This window comes from Trachemys scripta, chromosome 4 (genome assembly GCF_013100865.1).
Source record: "Trachemys scripta elegans isolate TJP31775 chromosome 4, CAS_Tse_1.0, whole genome shotgun sequence".
NCBI lineage: Eukaryota > Metazoa > Chordata > Testudines > Emydidae > Trachemys > Trachemys scripta.
In genome coordinates, this window is record NC_048301.1 from 113,834,134 (window position 1) to 113,859,201 (window position 25,068).

At 48.0% G+C, this 25,068-nt stretch overlaps 1 protein-coding gene across 3 annotated transcripts; it reads right to left on the reverse strand.

The window, feature by feature from the left end:
* Positions 1-1,143: 1,143 nt before the first annotated feature.
* PGGHG (protein-glucosylgalactosylhydroxylysine glucosidase) lies at positions 1,144-25,068 on the reverse strand. Of its 3 annotated transcripts, none has more exons than XM_034770480.1 (14): positions 24,979-25,068; positions 23,223-23,484; positions 20,935-21,145; positions 18,681-19,116; positions 15,875-15,994; positions 15,606-15,737; positions 13,658-13,769; positions 11,899-11,971; positions 11,479-11,615; positions 9,902-10,035; positions 9,687-9,782; positions 8,792-8,889; positions 4,548-4,762; positions 1,144-3,765 (listed from the first exon to the last, which is right to left on the reverse strand). In XM_034770480.1, the coding sequence occupies exons 2-14, from the start codon at positions 23,473-23,475 to the stop codon at positions 3,701-3,703; spliced, it is 2,082 nt and encodes a 693-aa protein (XP_034626371.1). In that variant the 5' UTR covers positions 23,476-23,484; positions 24,979-25,068; the 3' UTR covers positions 1,144-3,700. The 3 variants fall into 3 exon arrangements, with proteins under 3 accessions (XP_034626371.1, XP_034626369.1, XP_034626370.1); XM_034770478.1 differs by having other exon boundaries at positions 9,678-9,782; XM_034770479.1 differs by lacking the exon at positions 24,979-25,068 and adding an exon at positions 24,191-24,254 and having other exon boundaries at positions 9,678-9,782.

A 25,068-nucleotide genomic window follows, 5' to 3' on the forward strand; every position in this document is an offset into this window, starting at 1 on the left:
AAATTGCTGGAGAAGAGCATTTGGCACCTTTCTCCTTAGCTAGGGTTCAATTCTGCACAGCGCTGAGCACCCTTGTCCAGCAAAGCAGGAGTGGGCCCTTCAGACTAGGATGGCTCACAGGCTTCACGTTAACCAAGTGCTTAAGTGTTTTGCTGAATCAGAGCTACAGTGCTCAGCGACTTGCAGGATTTAGCCTCTAGAGAGAGGCCAAGATACCGCCACAGCCTGTAACTCTGTGCACAAAGGATTGTTTCAGGGAGGGAAAAGCCCTGTGTTATTGCTACAGGCTGAGCACAGGAAAGTGAAACTAACCTTCTTTGGGCACTAAGAAGGGGCCATGGCTGCTGTGAGCCCTGCTGAGAGTCTGCATGAGTAAGCTGCCTGTCCCATCTGCCTGGTGTATTTTACAGGCCCATAGACTGTGGGCACAATTTCTGCCGAGCCTGCATCACCCAGTTCTGGGGAGGAGGGGGGATCAGGGCCAAGCTACTCCTGTCCTCAGTGCAGAGGTGTTTAATCCCCAGAGGAACTTCAGGCCAGACAGGCAGCTGGCAAACACCACAGAAGTAATTAAGTGTTTCGGGTTATGAACACAGAAAGAGCCAGGATGGGGAGGAAACAGTGAGAATAGGGTGACCAGATAGCAAGTGTGAAAAATCAGGACAGAGGGTGGGGGGTAATAGGCCTCTATATAAGAAAAAGCCCCAAATATCAGGACTGTCCCTATAAAATCGGGACATCTGGTCACCCTAAGTGAGAAACACAAGGAGGCTTTGAGACTGTTCTGCAGAGAGGATCAAATCCCGATCTGTGTGGTTTGTGATAGATCCCAGGAGCATAGGTCTCACAATGTGATTCCAGTAGAGGAGGCTGCCCAGGAATACAAGGCAGGAAACTGCTCTGTATTGTCCTGATCCAGCAATGTTATCTTTACATAGTGACTTTTTAATATTAATTTATATTGTTTCTAGTTGCATTTAGAATCCCTCGCCTAATGCACCTTGGCATTTGGATGTAGTATTTGACTGGTATAAGAAGCCGCTAGTATTACCAATTCTAAGCATTCAAAACTCATGAGTCAGGCCTCCCAAAATCATAAGATTGGCTCAGAAATCATTTAAAAACAATAAATATTGGGTCTCTTTATTTGCCTTCTGGCTTTTGAGGCTTTAGGGTTCATGTTTCCAAGCTTTGGTCCGTGGACATGTGGGCGAGGAACATATATTTTTGTTTTTAATGAAAGCTGTAAGTCTCACATAGTCACCTGACTCCAGGAGCTGGGGCTTTAAGAAAACCATCAGCTACTGCGAGACTCAGAATACAACCATGAGTTTGCAACGCTGATTGAACCTGATCTCTTCCAGCAGCTGGAAGTTTCCTGGGATCAGTGTTAGTTTTCCTATTGGTTTAATAAATGGGATAGAGCTAAAGCACAACTTAAATGGAATCCAGGCAACAGTGTAATGTTTTGTTTTGAGGAGGTGGGAGAGACCAACCCAGAAAAGAAAAACCAGATTGAACCATTTCCCTTCCTTTCCCTTAGGAACATATCTGGGGTTGTCTGGAGATTCTGAAGAAACAGAGAGAAGCTCTCCTTGCCTTTATATCACATGGAGAAAAGGAAAGCCTGGAACTGTGCTATTGTCACTCAGGGCAAATTCAAATAGGGGCAGTTTTATTACTACCCTCTGGGCCAGATTGTACCCCGTTGTTCTATGCATGGAAGGGAACATCTACATATGGATTTCACCCCACCTGTGCAGAAAAGGGAAGGTATCTGCAGCCCAGGAAAGAGTGGCTGGATCAGGGCTGGGTGAGTCACGGCAGCCCTCCCACTAACCCTATGGAGAGTAGATAGGAAAGAGCCCCTGCGGTCCTGTATGATTACTCTCAGGGCTGGCCTACACTGAAAACTTATATCGGCATAGCCACCTCTCTCAGGGGGTGTGTGAAAAATCCACCCCCCGAAGGATGTAGCCATGCGGACCTAACTTCCGGTGGAGACTTGATGAAAGAATTCTTCCATTGACCTAGCTACTGCCTCTTGGGGAGGTGGATTAACTACAGCAATGGGAGACCCTCCCATCATTGTAGTGAGTGTCTTCCTGTAGCATTTTAAGTGTATATGTAAGCAGAGTCTGAATGAGCTCTCCCCTGACATCTAGTGGTGAACTGTGGAAAAAGACTTCAGGAGCTGATCTTGTCCGCAGAGTTCACCTCCCACCCTGTGTGGAAGGGGGCGGGGGGTAAGGAGGCATCTTACACGCTCCACTGCTTGGGTACTCGCTCATTGCCCCAATTGCCGATTGCCGTGCCTCTCTGTGGGGCTCTACTCTGGCCGCGCCTCTCCAACAGCCACCCTGCAGGCCGCTTGCTGCACCTCTCCAAAAGACCCACCCTCCTACCCACACAGTCTTCCGCAGTGTCCCCAAGGGAGCAACAACGACATTAGCCAATAAAATACCTCCTCTGGGTTCCCCAGCGTGTGTCTCTTTTAAAGCATAACCAACCTGGGGCAGGGACTGTCTCCATTTTGTGCACTGTACCCTCCAAGCGCCTGGCCGGTGATTACCAAGTAATGGGTTTGATTCCCCAGTCCATTGCGCCCGTGCGACCCGCTGGCTTTCAGTGGAGATAATCCCACTTTATGCTGGTGGAATGGAGAATAGAGTCAGGCCCAGTGGGTCTGGAACCCTGGTTGAGCCCAAATGAGATTGCCAGAGCCAATGTGCCATTCTCGGGAGCCTGCTCAGAATGACAGTAACTTTTAGAGTTGGACACTAAGCAGTGAAAGGGTGGGGCTGGGCATGAAGTTTCAGCCAGAGGAAGCCAGCAGACTATGCGTTCTCTCTCTCTCTTTCTGGTTGGTTTTCTGCTACAAAGCAATAAATAAAGCCAGACAAATTCTTGGATTTCAGCAGACACCTATTTTTAGGGGGTTGCAATGCAGGACTCACTTGCACAATTCTGTTCAGAATGGGTAGAAACATTCCTCCTCAGTTCCCGAGCTAACCTACCCATCTGAGTCAATATTCCTTCATCTGGTGGGTTTTAGGTGGGTGGCCAAAATCAGACTTTAGGGAGAGATTTTCAAAGGCACAAATGGGAGTTGGAGGTGGCCTAGCTGCCCCTTGTGCCTTTGAAACTCTCACCATGTGATGGAAAATGACATGTCATATTAATTATGGAGCAGCTGCTGTCACTCCATCATGTGTGTGCGACACATTGTACCAGGCACGGAGGGCAAAACCCAGCTCCCATGCTGCCAAAGGTACTAGGCGCAAGCTTAAGGAAGTGCCATAAATGGGTTCTCAAAGGGATGTTGCAGGAGCTGAGACCAGCAAAGAAGGGGTAAATATTGGTCAGCAAATCTGAAGGGAGGTAATAAGAGCAGGTAATTGGGAGGTGAATCAAATTCAGCTGTCAATAAAACCATTTCCCAAGGGCAATAAGAGCAGGAGGATGGTGCTTTCCCCTCCTCCCCATTTTCCAAGCATCCGCTCACTGGCCACAAAGGAAGCAGGGAAGTCAAACAGCCTCCCCCCGGAGCACATCACTTATGCGTGGGGCCTGTGCAGCCAAACCTCAATCTGCTCCACAATGCAGCAGGGGCTCCCAGGCCACGCTGCTCTAGGACGCCTGCTCCCTGCCATGTTTGCATAGCTTTGGTGGTTTTAATACCTGCCCTGACAAATACAACTTAAAATGTCTCGGTGGGTGCTCTCTGGATCCAGCCAGCAGCTGTGGCGAAGGAGACGCTCTGCCCTGCGATGGAAACAAACAAACACACAAGTTGTGAGAAGGACCCTGGCTCTAAGCACCCTCTCTCTGGTTATTCTCTTTAGTCTCCTATGTTAAGGTACCATCCAGGGCCAGGGTGTTCTACTGAGTCAGCTTCAAAGCAGGAAATGCAGTCAGATAGTTATGCCCCCAGCCTACTCCAGTAGGACGGGCTGCGGAGGGCAGGAGATTACAGCCTTGGCTGTGGGGAGCTGATAGCTAGTCCAGTCCCTGCCTCTGCCAGCAGGTGGTGCTGTAAGCAATGGTCTAGGAGTGCAGGTCATAGGCCAGCTTGCACTATAGCAGCCACAGCTTTTCCCAGGAGGCAGGGCTGGCCTTAGGGAAAACAGCACCTTTGGCAACCTTGTATTTTGGCATCCCTGGCCCCTGTTGTCTCCCCATCCATGCCCCCATCGCCCCTGGTCCCCGCTACCTCCCCAGATTCCACATCCATCCCCCCAGGTCCCTACTGACTCCCCAGGCTTGCCAGCCCCCCATCACCTCTGGGCCCTGCTGTCCCCCCCCAATTGCCCGGAGCTCCCTTTTGTGGTCTCGCATGCCAGGCCCACCCCACTTCTTGCCTCTTGACCACGGCACTCTGGGCGGTTGTCCACGTTGCCCTCCTGTAAGGCCGGCCCTGCCAGCAGAAGTGACTCCAGGGAAGGGTGTAGGACTGGGAGACCCAGATGCCTTGCTGCCCCCTAACTTTTCCGAGCAGCGAAGATCAGAGATGCACAGCGCAGTGATGTAGTGGGGAGACACTGTACCTTCGGGCAAAGGAATGCGCTGCCCCGATGCTACCAGCACAGCCTCCAGGGGGGCCAGCTGCGGGTCACGGGAGGACTTTGTCACCTTTATCCTAACGTTCTCTTTGGTGAGTGTGAAGTTCAACTTGCTTCCAAGATAAGAGACTCCAGTGACTTTGAGTTTGCTGATGTTGTCTGGGCATATGGGGTCGAAGTTCAGGCTGCTCTTGGTGATCCTAGGAAAGGCACAGGGGAGTCAGGGGCTATGTTAGTGAATTCCATCCACGGGGAAAGAGACACTGGGTATTCTCCTTCCTGGGCTGTCATTTTCTTAGAATATCAGTGAGTCTTCCAGCACGCCCTCTTGAGCTGGGAGCAACAATAGGACTAAAGCAAATACCAGCTGTGAGAACCTGAGCATCTCCCAGAACAGCCTTGCTAGAATACAGCACAGCTGCTGGCTTGAGCGTGCAAAGTGTCTGCTATTACCTCCACCTAGAGCAAACCAGCTCATCAAATAGGGAAGGGAACCTCTGTGTAAACCCAAAAACCACAGCAGATTGTAGAAGAGGGAGAATCAGTTCCCTTTCTGTGAATAACTCCCTCCGGGCAGAGTTTGGTGGTGATGGTCTCATGTAGCTCTTACTCTCTATGGTCACTGCAGAGATGGACTTTAGGCTACGGTGTCTTTAGTTCTTTACAAAAAATAATTCCTAGTCAATCTGCTTTTTGCCGGTTAGTTTCCTTAGCAGTCGCTAAGTGACATGCAATGTGCCACAGCTCATGACTGACTCTTCCAGCACTGTTGCCTGAGCTACTGGCAACAGCTTAACTCAGAACTACATCACAAAAGATTGGGTGGCTCTGGAGCATGCTAATGGCATGTGGAGCCTTAACCTAGGTTACTGGTTCAACTCTGGCCCAGTGTCCTTGTGACAAATGGTTGTTAGCAGCTGATGTGATAAAGCCCTGGCTTGACAAAGCCCTGGCTGGGATGATTTATTTGGGGATTGGTCCTGCTTTGAGCAGGGGGTTGGACTAGATGACCTCCTGAGGTCCCTTCCAACCTGGATATTCTATGATGTCTGTTTGGAGGCCCATGTGAAATGAGTTGGAGGAGGGGTGGAAGTCATCTCAGTCTGCTTTCTAAGGGAGATTTGGATTCAGATTCAAACTCTGTGGCTTGAGTCCATGTCTAAGTGGAACATGGAGTCCAAATACCTTTGACTGGTGGAAAGGTGGCGATTAAGTTTGGATTAAGTTTGAAACCTGCAACTCACACCTGTGTCTACCAGAGACTTTGGAGTTTCTCACACCTAATACTGACCCCACACACCAACAATGAATGCAACTCATTCGCACTAAGTATTTTGCTACGTATCAATCTTACCACCTCTAAACTCGATCTGACCTCAACTAAGCTCTTTAAGAATATGTTCCAGGACCAGAATCACATCTGTTTTGGGTATAAATGCTGTGGCCTTAGCTTTGAAAATCCATCAGATCTGACCACTCTAAAGTGCTCTGTGGGTGCTGCTTTTAGTGCCACTGAGGAGGCTTTAGTTAATTTTTTTCTAACTCAGAGGTTCAATTTTTTTTTCAGAACCACAACTTCCCATGCAGCTAACTGGCTCCCCATTAAACCATTTACTTACTGCAGGTGCAACTGGCTTTGACCCATAGGGCAGGAACACTTGGAAATGGCTCCACATGTGTGTCAGGTGAGCTCTCAACTCTTGCTCTGAATTGGCTCCATTCTCACCGTGCCAGCCCAAGTTTCTCAGTCTCAGCTGGATATTTCCCTTCCTCGGAAGTTGATGTCAGTGGTGAGTTCCACCACGTGGTCTATTTTGGGCCCTTTAGTTATTTACAGTTTCTCTGTCACTGTGGGGAAGATAGCAACAGAGGGTCCTGTGGGGAAGATGTTGTTTTTAAGCCTGGAGGCTGGTGTGCCTGGTCATTAGGGTGATATCCAGATCTCTACTTTGCTCTAATTTCAATATTGATTCAGCTGGCTTTGCTCTGCTCTGGGTCTCTTATATCTGGATATAAATTTTGTGGCTGCAGCCACTTTCCCCACAGTTAATTATGAATAAACCAGAAAAAACTGCGTTAGTAAAAGGGCTCAGACATTATTACCAGCTTCTGGCAAATCTTAAACAGATTGAACAGAGTCCCCTGCAGAGCCATGTTCCTTTCCTGTAATCTCTCTCCCTGAATGCTGCTCATCAGGATATTTGTGTGTCAATAGGAAACAATCTCCTTCCCCTGATGTCATAATAAATCACTTGATGGTGATATCCCAGGCCAATGATTCATACACCACTGGGTGAAACCAAACCTTAGGAGATGCATCTGGCTAGAATGGAGAGCGCTTCTGTCTGCTCATCACCATCTTCCTACCCAGCAGAGAAGAGAAAGGGAAGGTAGAAAATGGCGTTGTAAAATGGTAGTTTGCTAACGGGTTATTTTGACACCCCCTGCCCACAGTGGGAGGGGAGGTCTCAGATAGAGCTAGTTGGAAACTAGAATTCCTGTTCCGTAGGAAATTTAATTTAAAAATAAATAAATTCTGAATTGGAACAAAAAGTCAAAACTTAGAAATATCACAGCAGATCCAAAATTTCTAAATTTTGTTTCAGAAACATCAAACCAAAGCAGTTTAATAAGGTTGAAATGAAATAATTTGATCTCAATGAAACATTTTCCATCAAATGTATTGGAATGTATCAGTTTAGTCGAATCAGCATTTTCTGATGGAAAACTCTTCTGTTAGAAAACGTTCAACCAGCTCTACTCTCAAGTAGTGCCCGAGGCGAGAAAAGACAGTCTTGTAGCTGAAACACAGGATTGAGGCTCCGGAGATGTAGCTTCTCAGCTCTGCAACTGACTTATCATGTCACTTTGAGGAAGTCACTTGCTCTTCTGAGCCTCAGTTTCCCCATTTTTAAAATGGGAAGGATGCTAGTATTATTATCGAGAGGGGAGACCAGTCCCCCTGAGATTCAGGCCAACTTTAATATTTACAATGTCGAAGTTTGACTTAGCCTTTTGTCACCTCAAAAAGTGATTTCTGTGATGTGTCTCCAGTGATTTCCATTAATTTTGAGAAAATCTAATCCAGCATATATTTCAAATACACAACAAGAGTCAGTCTATTTATGACATTACTTAAGAGGGGCAATCTCTTGCTGTCTAATTTATAAAGCATCAATAGGCAGATTTAAAAGCTTACTCAAAATGTTCCGTTCTGTAAGGCTATACAGGGCACATTCAAAGATATTTACTTTGTTTGCTTTTAAAAGTGTATTTTAATGTTGATGGTTGACTTCCATTTTTGGAAACTGGCCTATTAATATAAAGTGGATTATATATATTTTTTAAATTTGTTATGGGTATTTGCACTAATTTTTTAATCAAGATAGATCGAATTAATAATTTCAGAATTAATGGATTCAGGTCTTAGGGCTGGTCTACACTATAAAGTTAGGTTGACACCCCTGAGAGATGTAGCAAAACTGATCTAAGCTCCAGTGTAGACACTACTAGGTCAATGGAAGAATTCTTCCGTTGACCTAGCTACCACCGCTTGGTGAGGTGGATTTACTACAGAAGAATCCCTTCCATTGTTGTAGGAAGTGTCTACACTATAGCGCTACAACTGTGCCGCTGTATTGCTTCTAGTGTAGCCATACCCTTGGTGGCCTTGTCCCTCCCACCTTAGTTGGTGAAGAAGCTGGAGCTACCCCCTATTTTGACTTGGCTAGGTCTGGATACCTAAGATAAACATCTGGGAGGCTAAGGCATGGAACCCTCTAGGGAGTGTTATGGGATCCTTTGATCCTACTGGGGTTTCAATCTCCATTGGAGAAGCTGAGTGGGATTTCAGAATGGCTCAGTGTTGGCCTGACCCTGCTCCTGTTGATGATAACGGGTTTACCATTGACCTCAACGGGGGCAGAGTTAGGTCAGTGCTTTTGAAAATCCCACCCTGTTCTCTGCAATTCACTAGTTACCATCTGGGCTCCTAGGGGATTGTAAGCATTGTTGTTTGTCCATTACCTGCAGAGAGCTGTCAGAGGACATGGGTGGGATAGTACCCTCCATTCAGAGATGATGCCATAAACTGGAAAGACTTTAAGCCCCAGCATCCTGAATGCTTTCGCCATAGGACCAGTTATCTTGCTACATTTAAATGTGAAGGTTCTTAGAGATCTTTTGTTGTGGTTGTCAAGAAATTCAACAGGTAGCACTAGCGCTCTCACCTGAACCCCGTGTATCCGAAAAGGATGGCCTGCAGGAATCCCCCCATGCCTGTCAGGAAATTCACAGCTCCTGACCCGTCGGAGTTCTCCACCCAGATCTACAGCAACACGTGAGAGAGAAATGACTTAGGCCAGTCAGGATTTATTAGTTACGCTTCATAACATTACATGTGGTTGGAAAGTGTTAATTATGAGCATCACTTGTCTGGTCCCCTGGGAGCCCAGAGAACTGCCCCCACTCCTGCCACAGAAGGATAGGGTGGATATGATGCATTCTTCCCACATAGTCCTGCTGCCCCACCGTAGGGAAAAGGGGAACCCTATTTAGGTCTTCCCTGCTCCTCAGCCCTTTGCCCAGCAGAAGGAGAAAGGGAGCCATGGTGGGTGAGATCTAGTCACCATTGGAAACAGGGGAAGTGGGAGCTGAGAGTGGGCCCTCTCCTAGCACTGAGGGATGGTGGTGTTGCAATGCCCCCGGCCCTGCGGCCCACCCTTGATACGAGGAGCTGGCCGGGAGAGCAGAGCAGGGTGCTGCTTGTCCCACTGCCCCCACCCATAATGAGGAGAAGGAATCTGAGGTGAGTATGATGCCTGCACATTAGCCCTGCTTCCCCTGGTGAGAGGAGAGGGAGAAGGGTGGTGGTGCCATTTCCCCATTGTCCATCAGTGCGCAGGGGGATGGGGGTAGTGAACTGCCCTGCAGTAGGCAAGACAGAACTCAATAACACAGAAGAGGCTGCAGTAACTGATAATACAGTTAATGTAGGTGCCAGTCTGAGTGACATCTGTCAGCATCATGGGCCGCTTGTGACCAGCCATTACAGACCTGCCCAGATAGACTCGCCTTCCATCTATCTACAGTGGTAGGGAGCAAACCCCACTGCACCTGCCTGACCTTGAATGGCTCGGTGATGTTGTTGAAACACTTGTTCAGTTGACTTTGCGCCCTCTGGATCTCCTTCAGCTCCATCCAGCCAACCGCAAACATGCTCTGCAGGAAAGAGAACCAAACAGGTGCCTCCTAGGTGCACTGCGAGGAGCTGAGCCCTGCAGGAGGCTCACCCCTTTCACACTGAAACCACTTGGCTTCCACTCTGCTTGGCAGCTTACCCAGGTCATGGCTGGCCCATCCAGCTCAGTGACAGGTTCATACATCTCCAGGTCGTTCCTTCGGACTTCAGAGCTCATGGGATACATCATTGGGTATCCAAGCAAGACAACATCAGCTTGTTTCACCTGCTTACCTGGGGAAGGGACAGACAGAGGGGCAGGGCATATATGGGAACTAGGAATGACAGGTGATGGGCCCAACTTGAATCTCAGATCCCAGGGTGAGCGTGCAGGGCTGGCAGCTAGAAAGATCAATGTTTTACTAGTACATTAAGCTAATTTGATAGGGAGTCATTTAATGCAATACACTGAGAACCATGTGATGTTATTTCAACAGAGCAAAACTATAACTGAAGTGCAAAGCAAGCCTAGAGAAGTTGGGTCATGGACACAGGAGATCAGCTGGGTATGGCTCAGGTCTGTAAGTTAGATCAAGACACAGCGATTTCCAGTTTGTTTAGAAAGTTTTTCATGGACATGGTCCTAGCAGGTTCCTTCTCTGGAAGCTGGTGCAGGGCCAGGATATCACCCCAAATGCCAGGTTTTAACATGGTGTTAACCAGGCAAGGCAGCTTCTCAAAACAAGGCACAATGGAGTGACTCACAGACATGCAGGTGCACATGCACGACCCCAGATTTAGGACCAAGCAGGCACTCTCGTGGCAAAGCAGCTTTTAATTGAATTAACGTTTCAGTGCACAATTATCTTTTTTGCATGCACAGAACCAGGGAGCTGCAGGCATTACCGTGGAGCTCAGCCTTGCAAATGTAGCTTCAATGTCTAAACAAACATTCAAACAGTAACCGTGCCACTCGCAACCAGGGAAAGGGCAAATTCCCCAGGCACTATGGACCTATCCCTGGCAAAGAAAATCTTGACATAGGCCAACTTCTTTAATAATAACTAGGTGTGGCAAAAGTCGATTTTTATTTTTTATAGTTTTGATAGATAATATTGATGTTTATTTTTAAACATGTTATTAGATTTGTATTCAGTTAAATGTTCACTGTTGTGGGAAATTATGGGAGGGAGTCAGACAATAATTATTTAATGACAGTAGACGTTGAGATTCAGAGTTAAAGCATTATAACGATTAAAACAAAAACTGTCAACATCATGTGTCAAAATACACAAAGGAAATCGCCGTAAATCAAATTCTAAGACGTTCCCAAGCAGCATTTTTCTTATTTTGCCAATTGGTAAAATTCAATTATTATCACTGGAAATATTTTTTCATCACTTTGTGTATGGACAGTGAAATTGACATTTACCAATAAAAATTGAATCCTTCCAAGCCTAATAACAACCCAGAGATGAGAAACATCCCATCCAGTGCAGAGAACAGCTCAGAAGCCACACCTTCTACAATAAGAACCTGGGTTAGGTGACCCACCAGCACTCACACCGCATCAGCATCGACCCTTCTTCAATAGAGAAAGTACCAGGCCAGCAACGCAGCGCTTGCCCTAAACCTTATGTAGTCAGGATCCGAGGTTACTATTGTGCTGTAAAGCATCCTCAAAGGACAAATCGAGGCTGAGATGCAGCCCCTCCCCTTCCTGTTCCTCCGACTCACCTGGGCTGTACCCGTCGTACTCTGGATGGTAGTTCCTGGCTGCATCAAACGGCACTTTGACTTTCTTGGCAACCTCCTGCCACTCCTCAGGGACAGGGATCTGGAAATCACGGGCCACGTCGGCTGCAAAGTTCAAGCTGCGGGCAGGGGAGTGAGGAGAGGCTGTTTATATGGTGTCTGCAATGCTTTACAGAGCAAAATATAAGAAGAATTGGAAGCAAAGGCGCTAACCCAGCCAGTCGCCCACAAGGGAAATAGCAAGACTGAAAGACCATGGCCCAAAGCATGAGCTTCGGAGAGCCGCTGATGCCTCCTGGAGCCTGGGCTTTCTTCTGAAACCCGCCAGCTTGCTAAGCAGCAGGGAAGACTGATCAGAGTCTGGAAGAATGGTTCAGTGTTTCTAGAAATCATGCGCGTTACCTCCTCTGGGCCACGGCATTGGTGTAAACAGAGTTATCGACACTGTAGTGATACTCATCGGGGGGCATGACACCTGGAGGAAGAGGGAGAAGACATCACACCAGGGCACTGTCTGTCCTTTTGTTTTAAACCCCTTGCTCCGGGGATTGGTGAGAGGCTATGGAACCTTTCCCCTTGAGGTCGCTGGTTTGCATTGTAGCTAAGTGTTAGTGGGTGGCCTTTGGGAAGCAAGCAGGGATTTCAGTGCAGCTCCCAGTGGAGAAGTATACATCACTGGCATCTGTGTTGGCAGCCTTACTGGAGAGGTTACAGACTCTGGACTACCTTCTGAGCCATAGTGATGTTTCCTTAGCCTCAGGGTTGAGGCCCATTGGCAGGGTGATGTGGATGGAGCGGCATGCATGGTACCTGTTCTTTGAATTAATAGTTAGAGCTCCTAACTCCACAGTGGTGAATCTGGTACCTTCCCCTAGCACTGTGTTCAATCATTTACTATATGGGAGTGGAGAAGATTATCCCTGGGGATAGAGAGGTGTTAATTTCCCAGTAGAGAGGGGATCCCTTAGATTAACAATAACCTTTTCTTTCAAACACTGGTGCACAGTGAATGGGATCTCAGGAAGAAAGAGCCAGTTGTAGGTAGTACAAGGATTTTCCAATATTCTGCAACCACAGCTCTGCTCATACACGTCCATCCTGACACACAACAGCCCCCATTATTCCACCCCAGGCCCCAAACAGCTCTGCCCAGGCACCCCGGTCCTGATCTGCAGCACCTCCTGCTTTCTTACTCTTCCTTCTCCTGAGAGAGACAAGGTGTGGGAGGGAATGTCTTTTATTGGGCCATCCTCTGTTGGGGAGATAGACAAGGTTTTGAGGCACACTGAACTCTCCTTTGGGACTTTCTTCTCCGATGAGCCCAGACAAATGGCCCAACTCCCAGCACAGAGCGAAGGGGCAGCTGTGATGCACCTTTTCCCCTCTGGCCTGCTGCCCCTCACTCAGCAAGGAGGAAGGGGAAACCATGGCAGGCGTAATATGCTTTGTCCATCTCATTGCCCCTGAAGCTGGCAGGAAGGAAGAAGGCTCCGTATCTCTTCTGGCTCAGGGGAAGAGGTGATGCTATGCTAGACTTCCACCTCCCCCAGACATACCAAAGTACATGTTGGGTAGGTGATGCTGACTAATTCGCCTGTGGGCTGTAGGATGAGACAAAAACACCTTTTCGCATGCAACTCACTGCAGTATTTGAATGCAGATCTGCAGAGGCTAAAGGCCTGTGTGCTAGCCCACTGGGCTGTGCCACCATCCTCTCCTTGCTCCTACTTCTACTCTGATGAGAGCACATTCTCCATTTCCCGCGTAGCACAAGGCACATCCTTATCAGAACTGAAATGAGATCTGCTTCTGATGCAGTGACAACGGCAGATACGGGGAGCTCCATGCCTATGGCCATCCTGTCTGGAAGGGTGCAATGCAGGGCCCGAGAGAGTGGGAGACTGGGTGAGCCTGGAAGGTGCAAGGGAGCTGCTCCAGCCACTCTCTAAGCACACAGTAAAGCTACGCTGGGTCTGAGTGGGAGCTGGGTGTTAAGCCCATAGTAGCTGCTCAGGAATGCAGGGGACCTGAGAGCCAGTGCATCCCATGCAGAGAACAGCTGTTACCATATGTCAGAGTGAGGCAGGCCAAGCTGGAGAAGCTGTGGGCTTTCACCTGCCAAGTCCTCTCCCAGAAACCAGCTCCCAGGCAGGGGAATTACCTTTGATGTGGTAGCACTGCTCCTCCTGACTCCACACCACCCTGCTGCACCAGTACTGAGCCACCATACTGACCACGTCCCAGGCTCCTTCCTCCCTGAACAGCTTCTGGTCCTGGAGGGAGCCAAACCCAGAGAGAGAGAGAGATACAGGGAGCTACAAGGAACAGAGACACTTGTACCCAAACCCAGAGAGATGGGGAGCTGGAAAGAAGATGGACATTGACCAAAGAGCCTGTTGGCTTAAATCACAGCAGCTGCTTCCCTTGCCTTTTTCCAGCGTCAGCACAAGCACATTCCCTTTGTCCAATTCATCACATGACTGATACTGCAATGCTCTTTGGGGGTGCTATTCCCAGTGGAGTTTGTTTACAGGCTTGGATATCCCTGAAGTTTCAGCAGTAGCGTGCAATATACCCTCCACCCTAGACACTACCTCCACAGTAAAGAAATAAGGCCAAATTCAGCACTAGCATAAGTGGATGCAATTCCATGGATTTCAGCAGGAGTTGCACCAGGCTGAATTTGGCCCATTGACTCATTTGAAGTGTGTGTGATCTCCTTAGTGAGGAAATCTCATACCACCCACTCTAAGCAATTCCACACAATGGAGGGGCGCACCACCCTCTCCCTGTGCTTGATGGGTAGAGGAGACTCTAGGAGAAAATGAACCTCTGTCCTGTTCTGCACACATTGTGTGACAGGCTTTTCCCAGAGGAATTGGGGGGAAATTCAGTTCCCTGAGCAGGCAAGCAAACAGCTCTGTGGACTGGACTTTGTACCTGCCAGTAATTTTCAGGCCTAAGAGACATTTCAGGTATGTCTACACTGTAGTGTAAGCCCAGGGTTAGTACAACTCAGGTTAGCAGACCCTGGGTTTGTTATCCTAGGGGTTTGAGCATCTACACTCATTTGTAACAGCAGGGTAGAAATTGTTGAACCCTGGGTCCCAACCTGGGGCTCCAGCGTCTACACTGCTTTATGTGGCCCCAAATCCAATCACCCATATCCCAAATGTCCTAGTGCCCTCCCATAGTGTGGCTGCTCTAGCCCTTTATTTGTGGTGCTGTGTGGGAAAACTTGACTGTCCATCTGATTATCCAGAAGAAAAAGAAAGTCATCCCATGGGATTGTGGTATACTTTTGGCGGTCTTGCAGAGCATAAGTCTAACAGGTCTGTATCTACACTGCAAAGTAATAGGGCTTGAACCCTGGGTCCTAGCTCGGCTCAGGCTTGGACCCTCCACACCGATGGGGTCCTGGGACGCTGGGTCTGAGCCCTGGATTAGCATGATTTGTGTGTAAATGGAAGGGTTAGGCTTGAGCCTAAATTCTAATCCTGGGTTTATAATGCAGTGTTGACATACCCTTAAAAGGCTTCATGTCAGCCCCACCCACTTTTGAGAAGACAGGTTTCTAACTGGATGACAGAGAAAACTGACAGCTGCAAAAATCAATGGGGGCTATTTAATGCTTCTCTTTAGTTGGGATTCTGTAGCTCCTACTCAGAGAGCGTTTAGACTCAGGGCAAGGGAGACACGAGAAAGATAAATGTAATACTCAGGGCACGAGGAGAGCAGCAGGGCTGTTAGGGGGTCCAGGGGACTCTGGTAACTGGTTGTACCAGCAGTAGTTAGGGGAAGGGGTAAAGAGAGACTAGTCCAGGGTTGGAAAGCAAGATGCTGAAGAGTGAAATAAGGAACTATATCTGAGGAGCAGGCATTGAAGAAGGGCTACTGTAGATTGTGGAGAGCCTAGTCAGGGAGTGTTACTGGCCGTTGTGAATAGGGGAAAGGACAGCAGAGACGATCTGCTCTGGGAGGGGAGGAGCAAAGTGACCAAGGACCCCATCCAAGGAATTGTCCAGTAGACTGGTAGATTTGGCAACTGGGCCTGCCCTGTTTCTGGCACCATCATCATACCTGCACCACACTGCGCGCGTCTCGGTTACCTGTGTGGTGTGATAATACTGCTCAAATGCCAGCAAAACATCCCCATTGATGTGAACTTCTTGAGCTCCATAAATCTCTTCAGGGCAGACTTCCTGGCCCGTGGCTGCGCTCTCCCAAGGGAACTTAGCACCCTGCCAGAAAAAATACCCCCCGGAGAGGCTGAGCATGACCCTCTGAACTGAACAGATCAGGGCAAGCTAAGCATCAAGAGGTTTATTTCCTTTGGTGGCTGTCGTCTCTGTTTGTTTTCTGACAAGTCTGTTCCTACCTTGTATCCCTGCTCCTGGGCGTTCTTCAGGGCTCCACCTAGTGCTCGAATACGGTACTTCAGGATGGCTCGGGCTGCTTCAGGGTAAAATAACAGGATGTTTGGGTATACCCACGTGTCCTGGAAACAGAAAATGAGTCTATATAAGGTCAGACACTTAGTGAAACTAGGGGAGGTTAGGACAATGAGTGTGCCAGGACCCAGAGAGAACACCAGGGCCAGGGCTTGCCCTCCCAGCCTCTGAATACTGTGGGATCCATACTCCCGGAGCCACTGAGGCCCTGCCAACACAACCACTGTTAACTGTGCATGTAACTGGCTAGTTGCACTGTCACCTTAGCTCATTAAAAGTAACATGGTTGAGCTGTGCCCACACAGGAGTATTTCTGCCCTCACACCCATGTTGGTGTCTCCATACCTGCCACGCTCCCGAGCCCTGTTTAGAATCATAGAATCATAGAATATCAGAGTTGGAAGGGACCTCAAGAGGTCATCTAGTCCAACCCCCTGCTCAAAGCAGGACCAATTCCCAGCTAAATCATCCCAGCGAGGGCTTTGTCAAGCCGGGCCTTAAAAACCTCCAAGGAAGGAGACTCCACCACTTCCCTAGGTAACGCATTCCAGTGTTTCACCACCCTCCTAGTGAAATAGTTTTTCCTGATATCCAACCTGGACCTCCCCCACTGCAACTTGAGACCATTGCTCCTTGTTCTGTCATCTGCCACCACTGAGAACAGCCGAGCTCCATCCTCTTTGGAACCCCCCTTCAGGTAGTTGAAGGCTGCTATCAAATCCCCCCTCATTCTTCTCTTCTGGAGACTAAACAATCCCAGTTCCCTCAGCCTCTCCTCATAAGTCATGTGCTCCAGACCCCTAATCATTTTTATTGCCCTCCGCTGGACTCTTTCCAATTTTTCCACATCCTTCTTGTAGTGTGGGGACCAAAACTGGACACAGTATTCCAGATGAGGCCTCACCAATGTCGAATAAAGGGGAACGATCACGTTCCTCGATCTGCTGGCAATGCCCCTACTTATACAGCCCAAAATGCCGTTAGCCTTCTTGGCAACAAGAGCACACTGTTGACTCATATCCAGCTTCTCGTCCACTGTGACCCCTAGGTCCTTTTCTGCAGAACTGCTACCTAGCCATTCGGTCCCTAGTCTGTAGCAGTGCATAGGATTCTTCCGTCCTAAGTGCAGGATTCTGCACTTGTCCTTGTTGAACCTCATCAGGTTTTTTTTGGCCCAATCCTCTAATTTGTCTAGGTCCCTCTGTATCCGATCCCTACCCTCCAGTGTATCTACCACGCTTCCCAGTTTAGTGTCATCAGCAAACTTGCTGAGAGTGCAGTCCACACCATCCTCCAGATCATTAATAAAGATATTAAACAAAACCGGCCCCAGGACCGACCCTTGGGGCACTCCGCTTGAAACCGGCTGCCAACTAGACATGGAGCCATTGATCACTACCCGTTGAGCCCGACGATCTAGCCAGCTTTCTATCCACCTTACAGTCCATTCATCCAGCCCATACTTCTTTAACTTGGCGGCAAGAATACTGTGGGAGACCGTATCAAAAGCTTTGCTAAAGTCAAGGAATAACACATCCACTGCTTTCCCCTCATCCACAGAGCCAGTTATCTCATCATACAAGGCAATTAGGTTAGTCAGGCACGACTTCCCCTTCGTGAATCCATGCTGACTGTTCCTGATCACTTTCCTCTCCTCTAAATGTTTCATAATTGATTCCTTGAGGACCTGCTCCATGATTTTTCCAGGGACTGAGGTGAGGCTGACTGGCCTGTAGTTCCCCGGATCCTCCTTCTTCCCTTTTTTAAAGATGGGCACTACATTAGCCTTTTTCCAGTCATCTGGGACCTCCCCTGATCGCCATGAGTTTTCAAAAATAATGGCTAATGGCTCTGCAATCTCACCCGCCAACTCCTTTAGCACCCTCGGATGCAGCGCATCCGGCCCCATGGACTTGTGCACGTCCAGTTTTTCTAAATAGTCCCGAACCACTTCTTTCTCCACAGAGGGTTGGTCACCTTCTCCCCATGCTGTACTGCCCAGTGCAGCAATCTGGGAGCTGACCTTGTGCGTGAAGAAAGAGGCAAAAAAATCATTGAGTACATTAGCTTTTTCCACATCCTCGGTCACTAGGTTGCCTCCCTCATTCAGTAAGGGGCCCACACTTTCCTTGGGCTTGCCTGTTTGTATCAGAGCATTCTGGGGGAATCCAAGCAGTTCTCCCATAGTGCCCCAGTGGGGGGCAGAGAGCCTGGAGGATGTTCCTACGCAGCAGCAGCACTTGGGGTAAGGTTGTTCCACCCCACAGATTGCTAGGAAGACGGGCCACCCAAACCAGTTCCAGAGACCTGGTGTAACTGCTGCCCACACTACAGAATAGTCTATGCAGTGAGCCAATTATAGGAAGAAAACCGTGTGCTGATATAAGCCTCTGGCAGGGGGGAAACATTCTGAGCTGACTGTGGTCACCACACTAAACATACTTAGTCAACCCTGCCAAGAATGGGTTATGAATCTGGCATAGGGACAGGATCTGGGTTTAGCAGGTTCTACATCCCACCACACTCCTGCCATTAGTTGTCTTCCCAGCCTCCGAGTGCTGTAGGATACACACCCCAGGGCACGGTGACCAAGATTTGCCCTATCAGCCTCCCAAGACGTAGACTGTTGCCACACCTCCCATCCAGTGCTGCATTTCCCACGCCCAGACTGGAGTGCTGTAGCATGTCTGATCCCCAGAATGGAATTATGGGCTGCAATCCTCTATAGCCTACCTGGTCCCAGAAGACGTGCCCCCAGTAGTCTTCTCCCTGCGTGCCATTGGATAACCCGCCGGGGCTGATTCCATGGAAGAGGAAGTCAGGAGAATCCAGGGGAGGAATTGCACTCAGTAGGTAATAGAGACATCCATACAGGGCCTGCCTCAAAGGGAGAGGCCCATCTACATCGACCCGGCATCCTTTCCAGAGTGCTGCCCAGGCCTGGGTGTGAGAGGAGTATAAGGAGCCAGCAGCAATCAGGGACGTTCCTTCGCTAAAGCACCTCTTCACTTCCTCTTCACTCTCTGCCACGGCGGTCAGGAACTCCCAGGTTCTCTCCTGCTCCTCCCCTGGCAGGGTCACAGCCTGCGGCACTGGAGTCCAGATCATGTGCACAATGGGCTGGGGAGCCCCCTCCACCTCAGGGATCAAAGTTTTCCCATAGATATATCTGCAAGATATAGCAAATAGCATGGGAAACTGCAGCTTCGCCTCAGCAGCCAGAGAGGGGTCACAAAGTGCATGACTCAAGGGGCCAGATCCTCCGCTGGTATAAATCAGTGTAGTTCTGTTTACTCCAAAATAGTTACGTCAATTCATAGTAGCTGAGGATCAGGCCCATACTGTTGTGTGGAATGGGCCTTCCTTCCCCACCGGCCCATTTAGCTAAGTGGAACTCTCACCACCAGAGAGAGCTTCCGAGTCTGAAATGTATCATGACTCTCATTCCACTGTTATTAGGAAGAGCTGTGGAGCACAGCGTAGGGGTGGTGAGAAGAGAGCCCAATAGACATGGAGGGGAAATAGACAGATGACCCAGAGAAGGGGAGAGTCCAAGGTTCCCATTTACACCCCCCTCTTTCCTCCCCTGGATTGTCTTGTTGGCCCAGATCCTCTAAGGCAATGGTTCCCAAACTGGGGTTTTGAACCCCTAGGGGTTCGCAAAATGTTACAGGGGGTTCTTAGGAAAAAAATCCGTAATGGCGGATAGCATGGGGCCAGCAGCCCAGAGCCCTTGGACTTCCAAGAACTAAGCAGATCAAAGCAAGCATGTCTATCACACTGAGATTTAAACTTCAAGACTCCTTATAAGAAATGGAAAGGGAGGTGGATATTTTTTGCTGTTTTTAAAATTAAATAGGTAGCTAGTTTTGTTTTTAAAATTATTATGAAGAACAAGTTTAAGCTTTGTTGTACCGTGTGTTGTTTGCCTGGACTGCTCAAGACCTGAATGCTTGTGTAGGATGAACTCTTTGAGTTGGCTTCTTAAATACCTTCATGCTGTTTCACATCTGATACTCCTTGATGAAACATAGGAGCCTTGTCTTATAACAGGCTTATTCAAAGTGATACAAGCTACGGAAGTCAGATCTTGGAAGAGTGTTGCTGTTTTCATAATGTAATAAAAATAATGTAATAATAAATAATTAATACTAATGTGTAATAAGCTTGTCATAAAAAAATATATTTCCAAGATCGCTGCTTTTATAATTTATACTCAGGTAAAGGAGAAAATCCCTGGAAATATTCATTTTTAGGAGGGGGGTTGCGAGACTTGACATTTTAGTGAAAGGGGTTCACAGGTTGTTAAAGTTTGGGAACCCTGCTCTAAGGTATTTAGGTTCCCAACTTTCATTCATTTCAAGCCTAAACACCTTGTGCTGTCTTCCCCCTTCAGATTGTCTTCCTCTCCACGCCCCTGGTGGGAAAATATGGCAAAATGCAGATGGCAAGATGCCCCTCCTCTGGGCAGCACCCACCTGCAATGGGACACTGAACAGCTTGAAGTTTACCTCCTGGCTGGCACCACCCGATGGGGTGGGGGTGGGGCTGTCTCCGTCAATTGAATTAATACCCTCCCTCCCCCGAACATCAAATAAACATCAAACAGGAAACTGAAGAAATCCCAACTTAGGTCGAGCTGGACTTTAGAACTCTCAGCTTTCCAGACTCTCCCTTCTCCCTCCATTCTAGTCAGTGGCTGTTGTGGTTGACACGTCTGTAGCTGTGACACGTGGCATCCATTGCCATGGCACCATTAAAAGTACCGAGTGCCTGAGGCAGCTCCCAAGAGCCTGACTCTCAGGCCCAGCCCCTCTGGAGCATGGGTAAAGTTGCTCAGAGTCATTCCAGCCTAGATGCCTCTCAGAACCCGAGCCATTGTCCTAGCTCTGTTTTTGTCACCCATTTGAAAGTTGGAAAGAGGGCGAGTCCTTTTGTTCCTCAGGCCACATCCCTGCTGGGTACACCCTACCATGACCACACTCACTGAGCTCCCTGGAAGTCCTGCCCCTTGTGCAAGTCCAGATCTCGGCTCTGTGGCGTGAATTGCATCTGGAGCTGCACAGTCACTGGCGGGCCTTTGATAGTCGATCGCTTGATGGTGATGCTGAAGGCCAGCAGGTGTACAAGGGAGTGGTGGGCGTAGATCCTGTGGGTGGCGGTGTAACCTGGTGACTGAAGCAAGTGGCTGAAAGTCCCTGCAGACACAAACAGAGTTATCATTTGGAGCTTCCGCTCTCAGATGTTTCTGCCTGTTCTCTAAATCTAGGGCCTGATCCTGCTATTGGATCTGGGTGGGTGCAGACCTGTCCTGTTTGGAGTCCTGTTCGGAGCAGGGAGAAAGGACAGTCAGAGGTACCACTGTAACAGGTACATAAAGTGCACATGGGCCCAGAATCTCAAAGGTATTTAGGCACCTAACTTCCACTGATTTCAATGGGAGTTAGACCGCTCAGTATCATTGAGAATCTGGGCCATAGAGCCTACAGGAAATATGAACCTCCCCAGTAAGTTTAAACCCAGCAGTGATTTATTATCAAAGCAAGAAATGAGCCAGGACCAACCCTCAAAACTGAACTCTGGATCCAAATCTTACAAGCCTGATTCTTCACTCGCTCCCACCAGCTTTATGTTGTTGTAACTGAGAGCAGAATCAGCCCAGTGTCTCTAAAACAGACCTACCTAAGTACTCAATACACTGGATCTGAACTCTCCCAAACTTTGGATTTCAAGATCTGGACCAAATTCAAAAACTTTCTCAAGTGCCAGTTTTTCAGAGTGAGATAGAGTAAGCGAGATTAGGTCCAAACTGCGAAGAGGGAGCCTAAACTGGATCCATTCCTTATGTTGTGATCCAGAATCTTATTTCTGGCTGATCCACTGTCTACACTAGTACTGGAACCATTTTATCCAAAAATGTTTAAACATGGTTCTTGCCTGTAAGTACCTTCTAATATAGTTTACCAGGACAGAGCAGCCATGGAAGGAATTATGTTATAAATAGGCTTGTCAGAATTAAATTTTTTTTTAGAAATAATTTCAACTGGTAATATCAATGTTTATTCTTAAGCATTTTAAAAATCTATTTAAATGGGAGGGTTAGACAATTATTTAATGACAGGAGACACGGAGATTCAAAAAGTTAAAGCTTCATAGCATCACATGTCAAAATATACAAAGTAAATAGCCTTAAATCAAACTCCGATAAATTCTCAAGAAGCCTTTTTCCTACTTTGCCTATCTGTAAATTTCAATTATTACCAATGGAAATATTTTTTCATCGGTTTGTCTGTGAAATCAACATTTATCAATAAAAATCGAATCCTTCCAAGCCCAGTTATAAACTGTTTTACCGAATGTCATGGTTAAACATCATTTACTAGCATGGTTCCAGCAGGTGCATAGACATGGCATAAACACTAGTGTCTTATTCTCAGCTAAAGGGAAATTGACCAACCTTAAAAGTGTAATGTGAAGGTGGAAAAAGTCCTCTGTTTTCAGAGTCCAGTATAATCAGGCCTTACAGCTTTCTATGTGTGTGTTTATTTTTAAAGACATTTAGCCACTATTCTGTGAAATTCGCCCCTAAAATCTGCATGTGAGCGCTCCTTGCTAGCGCTGCAGAAGCCATTCACTGTTCCCAGACTGTGGGGTACTGAAAACTGTGTTTAAAGTGTAAGCTATCACTTTAAATTTCTAAGGGGTTTCCTGGTTCTGCTTGCAGGCTAGTGGGCTCTGTAGGGAAACATGCCATTATCAGACTCAGTTCTGCAGACAGCCAGCCTAGAGTAAGGTGGGATGAGTTGTGCCTCTCTTTTTTAGGGAGCAGCCTGCTTTGTCTCTCTCTGTTTTGTTTTTTTTGCGTATGATTGTTTTGAATTCTAAGAAATAAAGTAGTTACATTGCAACCCTTCCAACAAGAGTATTTTATCCTTTTTATCTGTCTTCACTGTGTGTATGCTATGAACATAGCACGGACTTATGCATGCTTTTGTCTGACCACTATCCATGATGCCATACACACAGCAAGAAGGAAACAAAAAGCCCTGTTCGTTTCTGGCTCTATTAGAAACATGGGGCCAAGAATGGAGGAGAGAGACTGTGTTGATCTGATCACACAGAAAATGAAAACAGCGGTAGGGAAATTTAGAGATTTAACTTCTAGGCTTCTAAGAGGGAGTCACTGACAATGAGGAGAAAAGAAAATCAGGCAAACAAAACATTAAAGCACAAAAACGTAGTTGCTGCTTGGGAGCTGAGGCTCTGTCTGTTTACCTGTCCTGGTGTTCAAAGTGAAGGTCTCTGTCAGTCCATCCTCACCAGGCATGTTGATTCTGACGTTGACAAGGCTAGGGACATCGGCACGGTGAGTGTCCCCCACTGCCCCATTATACACCCCGTTTACATGGAGGATGTCCCTATAAACTCGGGTGCCCAGGTAGGCATTGGTCACTGTTGCAAGGAGGCGGGGATCTGAGGGCAGAGTGCTGGAGGTGAACACAGCAGGATCTGTCCCACCATCTGCCATTGCTACTTCCTGTAAACAGGGAACAGAGTCGGAGACGAGGATTAAATAAAACAACACCATACAGTGAATTTTTGTCAAAGACAATCCTGCACCCCCACAATCTTACTGCAACATTATCATGGTGCCTGGCTGAGATTGCAGAGTGCATTCAGGACGCTTGATGGAGTTGGTCCTGCATTGCTTGTGGGATGAGGAAATACCCCATTTGTTTGGTGGCAGATCGATGAAGGGGTATTAGGAAGTTGCCATGATTTGTAGCTGGTGGCAGGGCATTTCTGACAGTGAGAATGGTGCGTGGAACATGGTTATTTTCAATTTCTCAGGCCTCCATGGCCTCTAGACCTGAGGACTGGAATAGCCATATTGCAAGTCAGGGTTAAGGTGCATTGGTAGAATTGTGGTGAATCTACCACTGGAATAGCAGCCGCTGTTGCAGGTTAGGACTCAGGTGAACTGGTGGGCCTGTGTGGGGCCCAGAACTGGAAGCACAGGGCTGCAGGGCCAATCTGCATTCTCTCCCTGGAAAGTAAAGACTGGCCCAAGGATGAGGAGGAATCAGGAGGGAGTCTGCACTCATTGCATCTTAAAAACAATTCAAAAACTCCACCTGTCAAGAAAAAATACTAGCTGCAACTCATGTGACAATCCTCTCACCTGGCGATGGAAAGCATGCCAGTGCCCGGTTCTGTAATGCACCCCAGGCAGTCATTCTTACCTGTGGAAAGTGGGTGCAAAATGCTACCAAGTCACGCTCTAGCTCAAACAGGAATTAATTTGGAGGAATTCCTGTGTCATACAGGAAGTCAGACTAGATGATCACAATGGTCCCTTCTGGCCTTGGAATCTATGAATCGACGAACAGAAGAGTTTTAGACCCACTTTGAACTAAGTAAATGATTACAAGGCACCAGTCGAGAATCAGGCACAACATTCTATTTCAAATGAAAATGCTTCTGTCAGAATGTCGTAGGAAAATTCAAGTGGCTGATTCCTTCTCCCTCCCCACCTGCATCTTACTGCAATGGATGTCTCCCTTCTCTTCTAGATAGTCACTGCACTATTTGTTTTGGGAGAGAGACACAATCCCATGGGAGACTTTGAACTTAGGGATCTGGTCCAACTCCCTTTGAAGTTCACAGAGGAGTAAGATCAAGGCAAGCCCGGGTAGTTTTTCTCCCTGTAAGGGCTAGGCATGCAAGAACTTGGCAGGCCAGGCCAGGATTCATAAGTTGCTGGCTGTTTGGGACCTTCAGTAATGAGAACGCAGCTGGGCGGCAGCTCCCCTGCTATTAATCTCTTTCTCCCAGTGCCAGGCTGGCAGTACTGGAAATCCCTCCCTCTGCTCATGGCTGGCAGCTCTCCTGTCAAACTCTCATGGCAGTTTCCTGCCTGTAAATGCCTCTCTCTGTGCTTGTGCCTGGTGGCCCCCAGGAATCAGCCAGGCAGAAAACAAAACCCACAAGGTTTCAGGGAGAAGTTGAAAAGTTAGATATTGTATCTTGCCTTCTCCTTCAGGGCTCGGCTGGACTCTGGCAGCTTGAGGCTGCTGCTGCAGCTGCAGGATCTCCTGTAGGAGGGGCGAGGGAGGGTAGA